This window comes from Apostichopus japonicus, chromosome 15 (assembly GCF_037975245.1).
Source record: "Apostichopus japonicus isolate 1M-3 chromosome 15, ASM3797524v1, whole genome shotgun sequence".
Lineage (NCBI taxonomy): Eukaryota > Metazoa > Echinodermata > Holothuroidea > Aspidochirotida > Stichopodidae > Apostichopus > Apostichopus japonicus.
The window spans coordinates 503,065-522,363 of NC_092575.1; the positions used below are offsets into that span (position 1 = coordinate 503,065).

A 19,299-nucleotide genomic window follows, 5' to 3' on the forward strand; every position below is an offset into this window, starting at 1 on the left:
TCTGCAGTTGCGAAGGGTAGTTGCTGGCCCAGCAGAATTACAGTAAGATAAGTAGTGCAGGATAATATTATCATAAACGGTATGGAGAATTCTCATACGGTTGAGAAACAAAAATACCGACTCCTCTAGAAACTTTGATGCACGCAAAATCAAAGATGGACTTTTTGTGAGTAGAGAACATCACACAACAGGTCTTTTGACTTTTAGTGAAAGTATATAGACCTTAAACCACATCGCAGAACAGGTCTTCTTGACACTTAGTGAATGTATGTAATAATAATAATGGACACTTTGTATAGCGCCGGTATCCGCCCGAAGGTGCTCATGGAGCTTTGCAGAAACAGCAGAAATAGGTTACATAAATGAAACTTGGAACAGGTAAGTTCTTGAAGTTTCCAAGGCTGTTGACAAGTATAACTGATTGAGGTAAGTTATTCCACACTTTTGTGGCTGCACACAGGAGAAGGATATCTGGACCCACCGATTCCTTGAAATACGATCCTGTGTATGGTTGTACAAGTTCTGACAGGTACATTGGTGCAACATTATTGAGAATTTTAATAACGAAAAGAGCAGTTTTGTAAATGATCCTCTGTTCAACCGGCTGTAACCAGTGTAATTTGTTCAAAATTGGAGTTATATGGGAAGCTGCTGAGAATAATGTGATTAGCCTGGCAGCACAGTTTTGTATACGCTGTAAGCGCTGTAGTTGAGATTTAGTGATGCCAAATAGGAGTGAATTTCCGATGTCAATCTATGTAATGAAGGCGTGAACCATCAATTCCTCTGTTTCTTGGTTAACATATCGGCGAATACGGCCAATGTTCCTAATTGATAAACAGGCATGATGTAATGTGGCTCTCCTTTGATAGGGATGAGTCCAGAATAACTCCAAGGTTACGAACGTTTGAAGATGGCACAATGGTTATATTACCAACCCTAATGTAAGGGATATTAACCTTTTCAAGTTGATTATACCGCCAGTCACAATAAATTCAGTTTTTTCGTCATTCAGTTTTAGGTAGTTTTTTTTTTCATCTATTTCCGAACATCATCTAAACAGTCTTTAACCACATCGCAGAACAGGTCGTCTTGACACTTTATGACTGTATGATAGCCTAAAACCACATCGCAGAACAGGTCTTCTTGACACTTATAAGTGAATGTATGTAAGCCTTAAAGGCATTGAAGACTCGCCCTAAACCGCGTGCCGCCCTCTTAAAAAGTTAACTTTCTGTTGCTTGCAAGTGAAGTTTTTTCTGGTCGCTACAAAATGCAGACAGTAATGAAACGTAATACCTTGTTATCTTTTATCTGGACCTGAGATGTCCATCGCTGCTATGTAAACTGTGTTGTGGGTATTGATCGTAGCTGCATGTATTGACTGTACACTAGTGTCTAAATACCGAGCGAGCCTTCATAAATAAAAACGATAACATTTATCTTACCTTCACATCACCAAATCCGTAAGAAGTTTTAATCCGGTATGGAAATGGTGACACGTACGTTCAATTTCCTTCGGATCCAGAGAACAAATTATATATTATGTTCTAGCCTTATATATTGTCGGATAATCAACTTTTATTCAAGAAATGATCCCCACAACAATTTTGAAGGAATAATTTGGTACATTTTACGGTCAAGATCTTCCATTTCCTGAAACACTTGAATCCATATGAAAATAGCGACTTTTCCTTCTTCCATAAAACAAACTCTAACAACGCAGCTGGTTCCTTCACATTTTGCGAAATGATATTCCACATGAAATAAGTAAGGTGTACTTTTCACTAGCAAAATCTTTCATTTTCTGGAATATTTTAATCTGTATTAAAATGTGGTGACAACTTCCTTCAGATTATGATCCATAAAGACAACATGGATAATCCACGTTACATGACACAAATGATTGTGTACCTTTCTGGGTCAAGATCTTACATTGTTCTCAAAGAGTTTATTCCGCATGAAATGCTGACTGGTTTCCTTTATTATAGCAATATTATTCACTTCAGGGGAGTAGCCAGCTATTTGATTGAGGGTGGGGGGGGGGGAGCTAAATTTGTATCTCCAAATTTAAGGGGGGATTTCGTCCCGATTTAACGGCCCACACTAAGAGCAACCGCCAAGCGAGATAAAATATGCCCTTTTAGACATTAATTAAACCAATTTATGACTGGAAAACAGTATTTTCCCTTATTTGTTTGGGGGGGGGGGAGAGAGAAAACGTTTATTATTTACCCTTATATGGTCACTCCATCTTCAATTTGTTTTCAGTCGTGCCCATTTCTCTACCCACATCCAAAACAAATTTTGTTGGGGTACTTTGCCCTATGCCCCCTCTGGCTACATCAGAGTAAGTTGGATGTCAGGAAATATTTCTTCTCGGAGTGAGTTGTGGGCGAGTGGAATAGTCTTTTTAATTCGGTAGTTATGTCTAAAAGTGTAAATGCCTTTAAGAATGCACTTAACAAATGAATTTCCTGAGTGTGGGAGACTGTTGTCTTTTTCTTTTTATAAGCACACTGTCCTTCCTGACCCTTTTCTTACCTAAACTAAATAAAGCCAATACTTCACTTGTCTAGAAGGTGAAGGGTGAGCAGACGACGATCACATCTTGCGCAATTTGCCCGTTTTGGTAATGGCGCCGGAATCTGCTTTTTGATATATTTTATGCATCTTGAAGAAAGCTTGATCCAAGTCTAAGCCTAAACGAAAATTCTCGCCATTTGTCAACATGTAATTGAGAAATGAAAACTGCTATAGTCATTTTACCGCCCCCACACCCACCCCACCACACCCCGCGTAATATTTCTATTATTGAGAGGTATATCATTCGGCAGGATAAACCAAACGAGTAATTTCCCACAGGGCTTAACTAACATGATTCGCTAAATTTCGCTTCCTTTTCCATTTTCTGTTTGTTTGGTTTCTGACGTATATATGTGTATTAAGTATCTTTTCATGGCTTAGTATATTCTGTAAGAAGCAAAGCATTTGTTCGGCCTCTCTACGATATATGTTGCAAAGTCCAATGACTAGCAAATGTTTCATTACACGAATTCTGCTATGTTCACATGTGCTGGAGAAGTGGTTGATATTAGTTGCTTCAGTCATAATGTACACGACGTGTCATTAAGTGTTAAAGAACATGCGAGACAAGCCTTGCAAATATCGATCTCGAGTGACAGATTCTCTAACGATGAACCATCAACCACCGTCATCACAGCATGATACCACTGTATAGGATAAACGAAGACATACTGAGACGAACACAGGAGGCACAGAAAGTACTTCAACCGGTTCATGAAAAGAATACTTAGAATGCTCCACCACACACCTTCCCTTTCCTCGCACAACCCCAGAAACCCCCTTCCCCGCACGATCCCAGAAACCCCCTCATCGATGAGTTTATTTCAGTCTTACACTGTAGAAATTGCTGATCGGTTTCACCGGGTAACTTGAACCACCCTGCCCTTATATTGCTTTACCGTATTTCGTCTGGAATTTTGTTTAAAACCTTGTTGACTAGAGACAAGAGTTATGCAGAGCTGGGTCTTGATATCCCTCTAAATAGATAATATCTAATCTCCCCCCCCCCCCCCCCCGTTATCATCTCTGACGAGGCGAAAACAGTTCTGTAATTATTTAGACCATAGCCCGATAAATGACTAAATATTTGTTATAAAGACAAATATTTAATATAAAGTACCACATAGCTCATGTACCCTAGTTTGAATACTGAATTTAGTTCACCACCTACCCACCCACCCGCGCAACCCCACACCCCATATCTTTCTCTGTCACCCTTCCCATATAAACAATCCACTGACTTGAGTGATACAGAAATACAGTGTGGCGATTACTGTTCGTATTCCATGCCTCTTCCTCTTGGCCTGATCATAACTGCTTGTGTAACGGTTGACCTAAGCTGGTCAAGTACATAGTTTACATGGGTCTAACACGATAATTCGCTTTAAAAACTTTGTACTTATTGGCTAGCTTTTTTTCTTGAAACAGTCATCAACATTCCCTTATTTGTAGATTGATGACGAACGAAGAGGAGAACAATGTGGGCCACCTGGATCTCTGTGACCTTTACGGAGCCCTCAATATCTGCGATTGACCTTTAATGGTGATAAACAAGTAGGAAAGCCTTCCGACATCGGGTAGTCATTCGGAGTTAATCCCCCCACCCGTGTACTGATCATGCCAGGTTGCGGCGATAGAGTGGGCCATAATAATCCCATATAATAACAAACGGAACTGTAATTTTTCGTATATACTGTTTTGACTTTGGCAGTATCGTAGGCTTACATGCGTCATTGTGTTACGTGCTACTACTGATTGAGGAAGCGATTTGGTGCTTCCACCTGCAGGTTGGCATAGCAGACTGTTAGAAGATTTTCAACACCCGCTACCACTACCCTGTCACATTGAAGTGAATGTTATATAGCAGGAATCAACATGCAGAATTGGAAGGTCTGCAGTATATTACTGATAGCTTTGCTGTCTCTAGTTGGCTTCGTGGCAGGCAAGAAAAAGAAAACAACAAGTGACGAGATTATTGGCACTGATGAATTCGTAAGTTTGCAGAAGTTGCCGTAATGGTAATGGTATTACGTATATAAGCCTATACGTAAGTCTAAGATGTAAAACGGGGTTATAGCCTACAATATATGAGTTATTTTTAAAGCTACCTAAAAGGTATAGGCTTACCTACGTATAACCATATTTACCAACTTAGACCTATGTAGGTTTACATGGGTGTAACATGGTAACCATTGGTTTGTCGTTAGAGATATACGTCGTCTGATCTGTTGGTTGCCAAGGTATTATTTCAGCTCAATCTTGGGCATGCATGCAAGTTTGGGAGTTCTATGGTGACCCTCACCAGGTATACATGACACATTTAATGCAGAGGATACAACGGTTATTCTTCAGAAAGTCATTATATGGTGAGTACACGCATTTCTTATAGTTTGTTAGTGAGTACACATGATAAAGTGTGGTATGTTACTCAGCATGTTACGATGTAACAAAATGTTTCCCTACATCTAAGTCGTGTTTGTTTCGATATGGTGAGGTTTATGGTGAGGGTGGGACAAAAATGATTTCTGTGGCGGTAGCTCAAGTCTAACTCAACGAAATTGAAACATGCCTTGTAAAATTAGCGCAGTAGAAAGCCCGTACTGACAATTTCACCTTCTGTGTTCAAATTGGAGTATGATTGGTGGTCAAGTCACCGTGGTGGTTTTCGAGGCTGCATGATAGCATAACCAGACGTCACCATTACCAGTGTTCTCTTGTACTCTCACCTTTGAAATAGAGAACTGAATTTGTCTTGTACTAAATAAGTCATTACGTATAGTCATAATTCTAACTGCATATAGTCCAAGAAAAAGAAAGACGGATATAGATGGTCAAGCAATTTCGGATATGTAGATTTTGCTTAAAAATCACTAGGAGAGAACAAGAAATTCCAGAAAACGACGCATTTTTAAACTACAGCGTAGGCCTACAGGCAATAATCACAATTATTCGTCTGTTATGTGTAATTAAGTTTAGATATCGTAAATAAAGTTGAGATATTTCAATGTCTGAAAATTTCGAATTCAAGCTAAATATTAACCTACCAAGGTAGCCAGCTTACTGTTGGTTTTATTTCTAATTTGTTGGTTTTATTCTTGCGTAATTACCACCTGTTTCATTCCTTCCTAAAAGCAAACGGAATCATTGCGATCATGATGCAGTATGTATGCGTGTCTGTGTGTGCGTATGTATGTGTGTATGCGTATGTGGGTGCGTGCGTGTGCGTGTGTATGTGACGCTTTGGCTTGTAAACACGATAACTCAATATTCTAAAGTTGCATGAACTTCGAACTTTGTACGTATAGATGCACCATATTGAGTTCTCGGTTGCTATTGTTTTTCGGTTGGGATCAAAGGTCATACTAGGTCACCAGTGGTCAAACTGTGAAAAACTTGTAAACACTATAACTCAATATTAAAATGTTGGATGGGCTTCAAATTGGCATGTACATGCAACATAGTGAGATTTCGGCTGCTTCTGTTTTCGGCTGGGATCAAAGGCCATACTAGGTCACCAAAGGTCAAACTGTGGAAACACTGTAAATACGATATCTCAAGAACAGAGGCTTTGATGAATTTCATGTTTGGCATGTTGACATCCCATGTTAAGTAGAGGAAACCCATTGAAAATGGTGGAGGTCAAAGGTCATTTGCGGTCAACATTGAAGTTAAAGTTTGAAAATCTTGTAAGCACGATAACTCAAGAAGTACATCTTTCTTGAACTTCATAGTTTGGATGTAGTTCAACTTGGTGAGTGCAAGAACCCTATTGAAATTGGAAGAGGTCAGTAGTCAAATGAGGTCAACAGGTTACAAAGTCTGGAAAACTTTTAAACAAGATAACTCCAAAATTTAAGCTACAATTAACCTGTGAATTCTCCAACTGGCTTTCTGGTCGTAAAGTTACGTCATAAATGAACAGTCTGCATTTGCTTGTTTGTTCCTTTCAATAAATAATTCATATACACAATTCTTGTATCCATGCCGGTCGGATTGTCTGCAGCAAACAGCTTCCAATTTTTTATTTTTTATTATCATATAATACAGAGATATTGACTAATTGAAGAGACCCTGTGACACCTAAATCCATTTTTAATAGAAGGTATTGGGATTCGCTTATGACTTATAACACTTATTGGCGTAATGATGTAGATAACAGAGTTTAACATCAAAGTCAGTCAAAGCAAATCCTCCCCACCCCCCCCCCCTCCCACGCCCTACAAGCCCGACTATAATACCTGTGCATCTCAGTGGATTATCCTGTACATATCTTCTGACGTTGTGTTTGTTTTTGTAGAACTACCTTGTCAAATACGGATGGTTTCCGACTGGTGTCTCGCATAGCCAAGACTCGGGGAGATCGGCTCTAGCGTAAGTAGTTTGATATTTCATCCACTTTAGCTGTTCAGTTCTAGTAGGTTTTTGTCCATTACAAAGCAGCAAAGTGCGGCACACGGTAGGTTAGAGGTTAGGTTTAACTTGGACAATCAGTTCTTTATGTTGGAAATAGTACCGCAACCAGGAAAGATGTAGGAACAGAAAGCTCTTCAGTTAAACATTCTTAAATTCCTCACTGACAGTCTGTAATCATCATAATGGTTTCGAGCTAAAACACTGTTGAGTACATATACGAATATTAACAAATGTGTATCGCATTTATCATTGACAGTGCAATGCAGCTATTCGCCGGTCTAGAACCTACTGGAACCGTAAACGAAGAAACACGTGAATTACTCATAACACCGCGGTGTGGCAACCCCGATGTCTTCGGTGCAAATGAAATGCAAAGACCGAATATAAGAGCTAGACGATATGCGACAAGCCGTAATATTTCATATTTCATTGCTTCTTAGAGTTGTTACTCCTCTTTACTGCTCAGGATAAGTTAATCAAATTTCAGATAAAAACCGTTACCATATTGCGTAATCATAAAATACATATTCATGAGCAATCGTGCGGGCGATGTGTGATAATACACTGCACAGAACATATTGTTAAAATAAAACACTTACATGACATTGAAATTCCCTGGAACATGTACACATGCTGGAATATAAGCTTTCACTTTGCATTTTCCCATTTTATTACTATAGAATATTTATGGTCGAGAATGGATCTGAAATATTACTTTGAGAATTTCAGTGTCCACCTGACTCGGGCGGAGGTAAGAGACGCCATTGAGAGGGCGTTTGAACTCTGGGCTCGACACGCCCCTCTTACATTTCGTGAAACAGATGATTCCAGTCAAGCCGACTTCACGATTAGTTTCAATACTGGTGATCACGGGGACGGGGCGCACAACGCATTCGATGGACCTCGTAAGTACCAATCACTCAATGGCCACTCACAATTTGAAATTTGAAAACAGAAAATGAAACTATAGGTGTTTTCCAAACCAATTTTTCATCACAGGTGGAACCTTGGCGCATGCGTTCTATCCAGAGGACGGACGAGCCCATTTCGACGATGAGGAAGATTTTACTGTTAGATCATATAATGGTATCAACCTATACATTGTTGCTGCTCATGAATTCGGTCACGCGTTTGGTTTGGGACATTCTGACGTCCAGGGGGCCCTGATGTACCCATGGTACCAGGGGTACGTGGAGAACTATGAACTACCCGAGGATGATATCCAGGGCATCCAACAGATGTATGGTAGGTATACACTTACATCAAATACATTTGAAACACCGATAAACATTAGAGTGTAATGGCGTCATTGGCAGTGTGACGTCATAAGACAGATAAGTTGTTTCCATCTTCGAATTTCATTTATGTTTTGCTCAGAATTATTTATTGGATTACGACTTACATGAAGTAGGCCCAATACATAATCGATTGAAGAGAGCTCTGACGTCATTTCTGCAGATATTCCCTTTCCATTATCATATTGGTCTTGGCAGCAATGAGTCACCGCAAAGACCACAACAACTCGGCAAGATTTGTTCCTTTATAAAGATTTGATATAAAAATCGATTGAAATTAGAAAGATATGATTTGTGCTTAATGGAATCTTCGCAAAATGCAGATAATTTTGAGATCTAAAACGTTATATTTTGTTGACTATTGGTGATAACTTCGTCATATAAGCATTTAATTTATGTGATTATATTCTATGAATGTGTGAATATAAACATAAACACAATGTTACGAACAATCTATGCATTGAATTTATATTCCAGGTATTCCACCCGAAGAAGAAACCCCGGCTGTAGCGTCTGGGCCTGGTCGCACGGGGGAGAACTTACCTGACACTTGTACCAGTCCATGGGATGCCGTAGATCAATGTATGTGTGGTCACTTAATGTGTACATATAGTACAGAACAAACCATATTAAACATATCAAACATTTGTGTTTGCTTGCACATGTAAATAATAAATATGTGTCATTTGTGTAAAGAAATCACTTTCACGCCGTTTTATGGATTTGTATCGAAGGTTGTGATCTCTGGTAACACGGAATGAAAGTTGGTTTTAACTTGTAGCACTACCAAAGACCTGATTGTTAAGGATCTCAACCAGTTAAGGGCTGAATTGCTCAGTTGGTTAAGTAGGCCTTGTAATTATGAAGTCACTAGTTTGATGTCTGCTTGATCTAATTGTTTTCTCTTTCAAAAAGTGTTTATAACTTCCCATCAATTTTCTATTAATGATTTGCTTTACACTATTTTACGCAAAAGACTTTTGGTAACTAAACTTTAAACTATGTAATATAATTATATAAAAAAAAAACAGGTCACAGGCATTCATTCGAACGAAGTGAATTCAGTATATTTAAGAAACTTTTGCTAAATCTTGACTTGACATTTGAATTCTTTAGCATTTGATGCCAAGGTGTACGCGTTCAAAGGAAAGCACCTTTGGAGAATAAGGAACAACGGCGTCGCCAGTGGATTCCCAAAGAAGATTACTTCCGTGTACAAGGGAGCTCCAAGCAATGTTAACGCGGTTGTGACATCAAAAATTAATCAAAAGACTTATATTTTCAAAGGTAAGTTCATAGAAACTGAGCTGCTAACTCTGTTTTTGTTTTTTTACGGTGTGTATTTACGTCATTGACAATGTCACATGTTACGATAAAGCATTTGATTAATAAGCAATTAAACAATCACAGAAACAACACACAATAGCAGTCATAACTGCAGTCAAAACACTCTTTGCTTTTTGCCCCCCTGCCAAAAAGGGGGGGGGGCTGAAGCAACTGCCAATAAGGTAATTAAAAGGGTATAACACCCACTGTTTAAACAGATATCGAGGGCACATGCGTAGTATATCTATATTTTTTAGCACGGAATAAAATCAGTGTCGGTTAGGTTTTCATATTACTGTAGTAAAGATATGTTGTAGAAGCCTTTATTATTTATCAGGTTACTTGCAGCGTTATTCTGCAGTGCAATGAACCAGGATTAGCCGCAGCAATGCAATGAAGAGGTATTAGCCCCAGTAATGCAATGAACCAGGATTAGCCCCAGCAATGCAATGAACCGGGATTAGCCCCAGCAATGCAATGAACCGGGATTAGCCCCAGCAATGCAATGAACCGGGATTAGCCCCAGCAATGCAATGAACCGGGATTAGCCCAGCAATACAATGAACCAGGATTAGCCCCAGCAATGCAATGAACCAGGATTAGCCCAGCAATGCAATAAACCGGGATTAGCCCAGCAATGCAATGAACCAGGATTAGCCCCAGCAATAAAATGAACCGGGATTAGCCCAGCAATGCAATGAACCAGGATTAGCCCCAGCAATACATTGAACCGGGATTAGCCCAGCAATACAAGGAACCAGGAGTAGCCTCAGCAAAACAATGAACCAGGGTTAGCCCCAGCAATACAATGAACCGGGATTAGCCCCAGCAATGCAATGAACCAGGATTAGCCCCAGCAATACAATGAACCGGGATTAGCCCCAGCAATGCAATGAACCAGGATTAGCCCCAGCAATACAATGAACCGGGATTAGCCCCAGCAATCCAACGAACCGGGATTAGCCCAGCAATGCAATGAACCAGGATTAGCCTCAGCAAAACAATGAACCAGGGTTAGCCCCAGCAATACAATGAACCGGGATTAGCCCCAGCAATGCAATGAACCAGGATTAGCCCCAGCAATACAATGAACCGGGATTAGCCCCAGCAATCCAACGAACCGGGATTAGCCCAGCAATGCAATGAACCAGGATTAGCCCCAGCAATAAAATGAACCGGGATAAGCCCAGCAATGCAATGAACCAGGATTAGCCCCAGCAATACAATACACCGGGATTAGCCCAGCAATGCAATGAACCAGGATTAGCCCCAGCAATACATTGAACCGGGATTAGCCCCAGCAATACAAGGAACCAGGAGTAGCCTCAGCAAAACAATGAACCAGGGTTAGCCCCAGCAATACAATGAACCGGGATTAGCCCCAGCAATCCAACGAACCGGGATTAGCCCCAGCAATACAATGAACCGGGATTAGCCCCAGCAATGTAGTGAACCGGGATTAGCCCAGCAATGCAATGAACCTGGATTAAGCCCCAGCAATACAATGAACCGGGATTAGCCCCAGCAATACAATGAACCGGGATTAGCCCCAGCTCCTGAATACACTGGTTGCTCTGAAGGAATGATACCATCCCACGCCCCTGCCCCACCCCCCCCCCCACCCCCACCTCCCTTGGACGACACGCCCTCTCTTACATGTATCACAAACGGAAGTGCCCTTCTATAGGGAAAATAACATTTGTCTGTCGTTTTCCTGCCACCGGTAAAGGGTCTTCCATTGGCATGAATATGATAGGCTAGGCATATATCGTCATGTGTTTGTGACAGAAAGTCGCTTTTGTCCAGAAATCGGGCACTCTGCACAAGTAGTGGACTTGACAATGGTCCAATGTTTACACCTTTCTTGTGTTTGTAATCTAGACAAGGCAATCAGTCCTTTAACATATTCTTGGTCTCATACTTCGATGGACGTATCTTTACATGAATTCAAATTGTGATTGTTAGGTATCTATAGTAACTGTTTCCAATCAATGGTTGCCTTTTATTACAGGAAATAGATATTGGAGATACACCAATTACAAACTCGACGCAAACTTCCCAAAAAAGCTGAAAAAGACGGGATTACCAAAATCGGTCACGGCTGCATTCGTGTGGGGTGGTAATGGCAAAATACACATATTTAAGGTGAGTATTACAGCTGCATTCGTGTGGGGTGGTGATGGCAAAAAACACATATTCAAGGTTAATGCCACGGCTGCTTTCGTGTGGGGTGGTAATGGCAAAATACACATATTTAAGGTGAGTATTTCAGCTCCTTTCTTGTGGGGAGGTGATGGCAAAATACATATATTTAAGGTGAGTATCACAGCTTCATTTGTGTGGGGTGGTGATGGCAAAATACACATATTTAAGTTTAGTGCCACGGCTGCATTCTTCTGGGGTGGTAATGGCAAAATACACATACTTAAGGTGAGTATTACACCAGCATTCGTGTGGGGTGGTGATGGCAAAATACACATATTTAAGGTTAGTGCCACGGCTGCATTCGTTATGCATTAATTATGAATTTTGCTTTTCTTTGCGATTATTCGTCACCCTTCTTGGCAGACGAAAAGCTGCGATTTTGCAACATATGGCGTTGTTTTGAGTTAAAAAAAAGTTGTCCCTTTCATTTTCAGGGAAACCATTTCTACATTTTCAACGAGCGTACTGACAAAATCAAAGGCGGGAAACGTACAATCAGTGACAAATGGAGAGGCATTCCGTCATCGGTGACGTCAGCGTTCCAGTGGAAGAATGGTAAAACGTACTTTTTCCGTGGAGACAACTACTGGCGATTCGATGATAACACACTCTCCAAGGAACGAGGTTATCCGAAGTCCAAAGCTTTGTATTGGATGGGATGTGGAGCCGGTCCGGATATTGCCGAACCAATCCGAGTCATGCCGGAGGAGAACGAAGAAGGAGGGAATTGATGATTTGAATGATTCCGTTGAAGTTACTTTCTTATATGGATGATCAAGTTAAGAGTTGTTTGTTTGCATATACCAAGCTAAAATTATACAACCAGTAAAAAGTGTCATTTCATACTAAAATGTCGTTTTGGTAGGATTTTTCATTTTCTTTTAGTATTAATTCTTCTACCTAAGTAATTAACTGTACCCTAAAGTCATTGACATGAACAAAACAATGTTCCCGACGGTTTGCAAACACCTGATAATTGTCTACGCTCAAGTCATGCCAAGTTAGTTTCAGATTTCATATAATATGGGAAAACCGGGAATATTCATACTCTCTCAAAGCCCTATTTTCTCCCTCCCCCCCCCTGGCCCCTGGACAAACAGGGCGGTAAACACATACCTAACATAAATGTATATAACTTTTTTTGAAAACCATATATTACGTTTTAGATTTTTTGCATTAAGCTTCTTGTCAAAGACCCAAATATTATACAGAAATATAGCGTATGTTACCATTAAAGTCCAGGTTTTGTTAACGTTTTCTTGAAATATTGAACTATGAACCTTTTATATAATATAGGTGTGGCATGACTATGAATAATATGGCTGCCAGGGTGCACCCACTTATTATCCTCACCCCTCGCTATAGGAATTTTCCATTGGAAATATTCTTGTTTGTGCAAGATACGTGCGTGGGCAGGTTTTTTCTTTGGTTTATGGAATTGCACTGGCTAAAGGATTCATTCTTATAATTAAGTCTAACTGTAAGAGTAAGATGTATAGTCTTTAAAAGAGCAAAAAAAGAAACGGATGCGAACCAGTAAATCACACAATCATATAACCACATAACCAATCACCCATCATACAACAATAAGGCATACAACCATCAACTATAGTAAAATGTGGTCTATGGCCACCCGCTCCCAGCAGATAAGGGACAACATAAATGGTTACATAGAAACATGCTAGATATCGGTTCGCATAAGCTGTAAATGTGCGTATTCTTCAAATGACTGACATGAATTCATCGATTTTGCTTTAATGAATTACTTTGTTTAAAATGTTCTCTTCAGAATTTGTTTTATTTGCTTATGTAAACTGATTGAAATACATTAAAAAAAAGATGTCTATCATTTTGTTGCATTTATATTGATCGGCCTTATATTGATCGGCCTTATATTGATCTATATTGCCTTCCAGATGTTGGCTGGTTGTATCCGAGGGACGCCATTAGAGACATCGTCAATCAGCTGACAAGTACACAGATTCTTTGTAATGTATCATAGATTTGATAACATAAAAATTAACAAGAAACTTTGATAACGTATACCTTTGTCATGGGTATTTCCAAAATCATCCATATTCCTTCATAGACACAAAGTAGAATTTTACAAAGTATCTCAAATTTGCCTATAAACTACGCAAAATTTGACCTGCAAAAAAACCTATTTGCAGCTAGATAGCTCTTTTATGTGTTTTGGGGGGCTTTCCTGGCATGCCAAAGGAATTTCACATAAAAATTGTTCTCTATTCCTACATAGCGCCACTAACTTGAGATCAGAATCTTGTTCCATGTGTGGTGTCTATGTAAGTGTATGTGTAGGCTATGCAGGCTGTACACATTACTATATAATAAAGCCTGACAGTTTTTGCACTACACGTATAACTAGCGATAGAATTAGCAAAATATATTGATTGGGCACCGGGCAGTTTTGTTGTCCTGGCGAGCAGGCGATGATGAAAACATTCACCAGTTAGCAGTGGTAAGAGTACTAAGTTTAACATTGTTTGGTCGTAGTTACAATGTAGGCTAACGTTAGGCCTAGTCTATGAACGGTGGGTATATCCGAGAGGGAAGGGCAATAAAATGCTTCCTAATTTGTTGCTTGGCTGATAAATTTAATTGTTATCATTTGAAAGATCTTCTGATTAGGAATCAAACCAGCTGTAAAATTTAACAAATAATAATTTGTGTAATATTCGTTAATATGCGTAAATTTAAAATGGCAACCTAGTTTGCATATTTGCAGACGTCACAAATAAATATAAAATATCATAATACCACGTTATTTGAAGATCCAAAGACTTTAAGAAAGAACAAGGCACCATTGAATATATTACACACCTGTTTGTATCTCATTACCTAGCAACCGAAATTTAAAATTCCTATACATTATCCAGGCCTCCTGATGCAATCAAGCAGCATTTCTCTGTTATGTACTGCAGCAAAACACAGGTCATAGTTCATTCTATACTAGTAGTTTAATATTCAACTATCCATTTGAGATACTTGTGACCAATCAGATCGTTGTTCTCCGTTGCTAAGATGCTATATTGTATCACTATCCGCGCAGACTGACTCAGCGGAGAACGGTATTTTCTGTCGCCTGGAATGATCGTGAGTTCAGCTAAGAATTTGTTGGGTCATGCGTCATGACAATAACAACATCGCCCGAATCGTGCATGCGAAATAGTCTATACTACTGATTATGCGTTGGTCTACTTAAATTATTTTATGAAAAAATAACGGAAATCCTAGCAGTTACTCTAAAATGTTGGTAAACCACTTTCTTGATAAGAAACAGAACTCATTCGTCAATAACTTGACCTTAAAGGAACGTTCCATACATTAAATATTTTTTAAGATAATTCACAACCAAGACCTGCAATCAAACTTGACTTTGGATTGGAATATGACATGTCAACACGTCTGGATAACGGTCACCCTTTAGAGTTGCTGGACATAAATTGTCACTACATAAGGGTTAAACACCCTGCCATGGCCCATCAAGTTGTTCCCAGCAGCTCGACTGTATGACTCCTGTATGTTATGTCTGTAACAAAAAACGATAGAAATGTGGAATTTTCTTTATTTTACCTGCTGCAGTTTCATGTTTTAGTGGGTCGTCGGTGATAGGAAATATCATTTATGAAAGACCTATATACTGTCTTAAGGCTCGTAACCTAAAAAGAAATGTATTTTCTTTGCACTCATTTTCTCATGTGACGTCGTTTTGCCGAACTTCAAGAATTTTGGGTTATTAGAGAGTAGATCCCAATTAAATTTGTCCCTATGCGGCGGGATCGGCTCGGCCGAACTGGAGTGGATATGGAAACAAACAACCCAAAGGGAAGATGGGGAAGAGGGGGGGGGGGGGGGGGGTGAAGTCTAAAAGGCTTTAAGTTTGTAAGTCCAATGTAATATTCTTTTGTATAATCCACGCCCTTTATATATCTATAGAAGTTTGCAGACATTTATATTCCATAACAGAATTGTTGACAACTGTGTTGTTCTTAAAATTTCGTGTGAACTTATTAATCAGGGGGTAAAAACAGCATTTCCCGGAAACATGCCAGAAAGGTAAAATGTGGACATATGTCATCAAACTTCTACTGGGCTATGTGTTAATAATGTTTGCGATAACGGTGTTGTGGCCATTTCAGTTTTGTTAGTTTGAGGATAGTGCAAATCACCCCAAAAATGAGGGCGTGCATCATGTTCTTGTCTTACCGGAATCGGTTTTCCCTTCGTCTCTGGGAGGAAGAGACAGCCAATGAAACAAAAAGTGGAACATATTGCGTAAATGAGAAGCGATAGTTGAGGCGTGTATCTTGATAAGATCTAAAACGAACGAAAATAAGAAGCAATGAACAAGTATAAATATATATCTATGATGCCAGTCATTAAAATATGCATGATACATTCCTTGGAATAAGCCGTGCCGCCCGCGTCTTTTTGACACACAATTTAATTCATAAATTCATGCTTTGCATGGAACTTGACAAAACTCATTTATTGTAAGGAACGTGGTAGCATTTAAAGTAAGAGCAAGGAGTTGTTATGAACTCCCTGGTATGATATAAACCTTTTCTCCACCCCGTTTAGGGGATTGTTTGGGAATGCCCCAACCCCCCCCCCCCCCCGCTATCTCCACCCTCAACCCAGCCATCTTGTCAACAGCTATAAAACATCACCGCTACTTTTAGCATGCTTATATTGTTTGGACCTTATTGAAACATATGGCATTCCGTACTATAACGTTGCTAAAAGTAGCGGTGATGTTTTATAGCTGTTAATAAGATGGCTGGGTTGTGGTGGAGAGGGGGTAGTTCAGGCGTGAATTCAAACGCCAAAATGTTCCCCACAAATATGAAGTTAGCAGTTACATTCGACGTGTTCATATGTTTCGACACTCTCATAATATTTTGGACATGCTCATATTATTTTTGGACATAATTATATTAGTTTGGACATGTTTTATATAGATTTGGACATGCTTATATTAGTTTGGACATGCTTATATTGTTCTGGACATTTCGCAACAAATGGCGTGAATGCAAACGCCAAAATGTTCCCCACAAATATGAAGTTAGCAGTTACATTCGACATGTTCATATAATGTTTCGACACTCTCATATTATTTTGGACATGCTTATATTAGTTTGGACATGTTTCTATAAATTTAGACGTGCTTATATTATTTTGGACATGCTTATACTGTTTTGAACATTTTTGATACAAATGGCATTCCGTAACCTTACCTGTGCCACTAAAGGCGTCAGGGCAGCACCTAGTCTAGCACATCCATTGCAGACGCCAACACTAAGGGCGCGAACTCTGGTTGGATAAACCTGATTGGGGAAAGGAAGGTAGATATGCGTGTTACGTCACTATACAATCACGTGGGTAGACGCATATTTAATACCGGCATATGAAGCTGCATGGTGATTGGCTGAGAATTAATGTCGGTATTCAATAGAATTAATACCGGTATACTTTTAATTCGTACTGATTTTAAATCAGCAATTATTTCCCGCATGGCCTACCACATAGACGCGCTGTTAGGGTGCACCGTACACACTTTAGGAATAGCACCATTGTAAAATACCACCCTCATAGAAAAACGAATAGAGGTGAAAAACAGGACAATATTAAAAGTTCACGGAAATTCAAAGGGATTAGAACTTAATTTGGTTTGCAGTCTTTCATTATAAGCACCTCTGTCTTTTACGTTAATGGTTATTATGTCAGCTTACCATTTAATTTGCAATAAAGTTATATATTTGTGTGTAATTAGTCCCTTTCCAATTAATTTCTGCTTCTTTTTTAATCAAAAGCAAAGAAGATATATAAAAAAAGAGCCTACCTCTGGCGTGTACACAAACAATGTGATAAAGGTCACGTCGATGGCACCACGTGATATAAAGATACACACGGTCGTAAATATCCTATAAAAGGAAGAGGAGATAAAAGGGGAAATAACAGTCATTGCTATTGATTCAGTTTTATTCGGTGAAACAGCTTCCTTAGCGGGAAGTAAAGTATGGATCGATAATCGACAATTTAAGGCAAAACGTAACGGAGTGAACTCTTCCGCATTTATAATGAAAGACAGACAAACTGGTTAACTGTTATAAGATCTCTCTGGGAATATTACGATGTCTCTTAATCTTACTTGTTTTCATATATCTCTCTGGGAAGATTACGATGTCTCTTAATCTTTCCTGTTTTCATATATCTCCAGGGGCGTCGGAAGCTATTTGGGATTAGTACGGCAGATCAGAGTGTGGCCATCTATCATAATTATCGGGGGACGTTTGATAGGTCAAACCACGCTACGTGCCACCATGGTTAGCGCGCAGCGTAATGGAGAAATTTTGAAAAAAGGCCTCCCAGATTGCAGGAAATGGCACTTCCCGAGCTTGAAAACAAGACCCCTTCCATGCCAGAGTAGTCACATTTAGCTTACTTGCAGTCATCATTATTTGCCATGGCATCACTTTTTGCCATTTTTTTTCTTAGTCCTACTTTTTTTTTTTTTTTTGCCCCGTGAATATTGGTCCGTATCGGCTCCGACGCCCCTGATCTCTCTGGGTAGATTATGAAGTCTCTTAATCTTACCTGTTTTCATATATCTCTCTGAGAAGATTATGATGTCCATTTATATCTTACCTGTTTTCCCAGCAAGTCATTAAAGATGCTGAAGCCAAAGCAGACAAGATAGCGCCGCCACATAGTAAGAACTTCCGGCCGTAAACGTCAATGGTGAGCGAAGCGAAGACAACCCCTTTAAAGATGAAACAATTAAGGTACATTACGTATCAGTGTGATTAGATAACGCTTTGCTCCAACGTGCCTTGCAGGTAGTGCTTCTAAATAATATGTCACAAGTTTTAGTGACTACTCAATAAAAGAACAAACAAGTTTACAAACCTGTATCATAATGAGTAGAGACGCATATTTAATTAACAGGCAATGTAGATGTCATGGATGAGTTGATAAATTAACCAAGCATTGATAAATATGTTTGAATAACTTCCATAACCAAAGGTCCTTAGTTAACTGTTTCTGTTGTTGTGGTAAATTAGTGAAACACTTGGCAATTAACATAATACTTACTAGGATGGTCTATAAATATTAGGGATGTCATTATAAACCAACATTCCAAAGTATATACCACTGCAAAAGTAAACCGTGACATTAAATTTGTGTAACTCCCTGGATGAAACGGTTCATAGATCACAGACCAGGAGTAAGTGAGCGGCTCTTAATGCCAAGATCCAGTAGTTTATTATCCTTTACTTGCTAATAATACACGTCTTGGTCAGATGGTAAAGCCAAATTCAGATTGAAATGGTGAAAACTTTTGATACATAAAAGTTGATTCCCACACAACGGACCAGGAAGTTGTTATCAACTCTCAGATACATGACAGCGGTACAGCATTTTTTTAAGTCAATATCGGAATAACTTGTAA

General features: G+C 39.3%; 2 protein-coding genes across 3 annotated transcripts in view; one reads left to right on the top strand and one right to left on the bottom strand.

Annotated features, from left to right (window-relative positions):
* Positions 1-13,665, top strand: LOC139980892 (matrix metalloproteinase-17-like). Of its 2 annotated transcripts, none has more exons than XM_071992897.1 (10): positions 1-378; positions 4,039-4,578; positions 6,884-6,957; positions 7,256-7,410; positions 7,680-7,904; positions 7,999-8,244; positions 8,772-8,876; positions 9,411-9,581; positions 11,632-11,765; positions 12,260-13,665. In XM_071992897.1, the coding sequence occupies exons 2-10, from the start codon at positions 4,462-4,464 to the stop codon at positions 12,554-12,556; spliced, it is 1,524 nt and encodes a 507-aa protein (XP_071848998.1). In that variant the 5' UTR covers positions 1-378; positions 4,039-4,461; the 3' UTR covers positions 12,557-13,665. The 2 variants fall into 2 exon arrangements, with proteins under 2 accessions (XP_071848998.1, XP_071848999.1); XM_071992898.1 differs by having other exon boundaries at positions 4,374-4,578.
* LOC139980894 (synaptic vesicle 2-related protein-like) overlaps positions 13,573-19,299 on the bottom strand; it is a 20,821-nt gene continuing 15,094 nt past the window's right edge. Inside the window, exons 12-16 of the mRNA XM_071992899.1 lie at positions 18,495-18,609; positions 17,689-17,770; positions 17,084-17,173; positions 16,053-16,163; positions 13,573-15,375 (exon numbers count right to left, since the gene is read on the bottom strand). Of these exons, the coding sequence (XP_071849000.1) occupies positions 15,370-15,375; positions 16,053-16,163; positions 17,084-17,173; positions 17,689-17,770; positions 18,495-18,609 (404 nt within the window). The 3' untranslated portion in view covers positions 13,573-15,369. The remainder of the gene's footprint in view (positions 15,376-16,052; positions 16,164-17,083; positions 17,174-17,688; positions 17,771-18,494; positions 18,610-19,299) is intronic.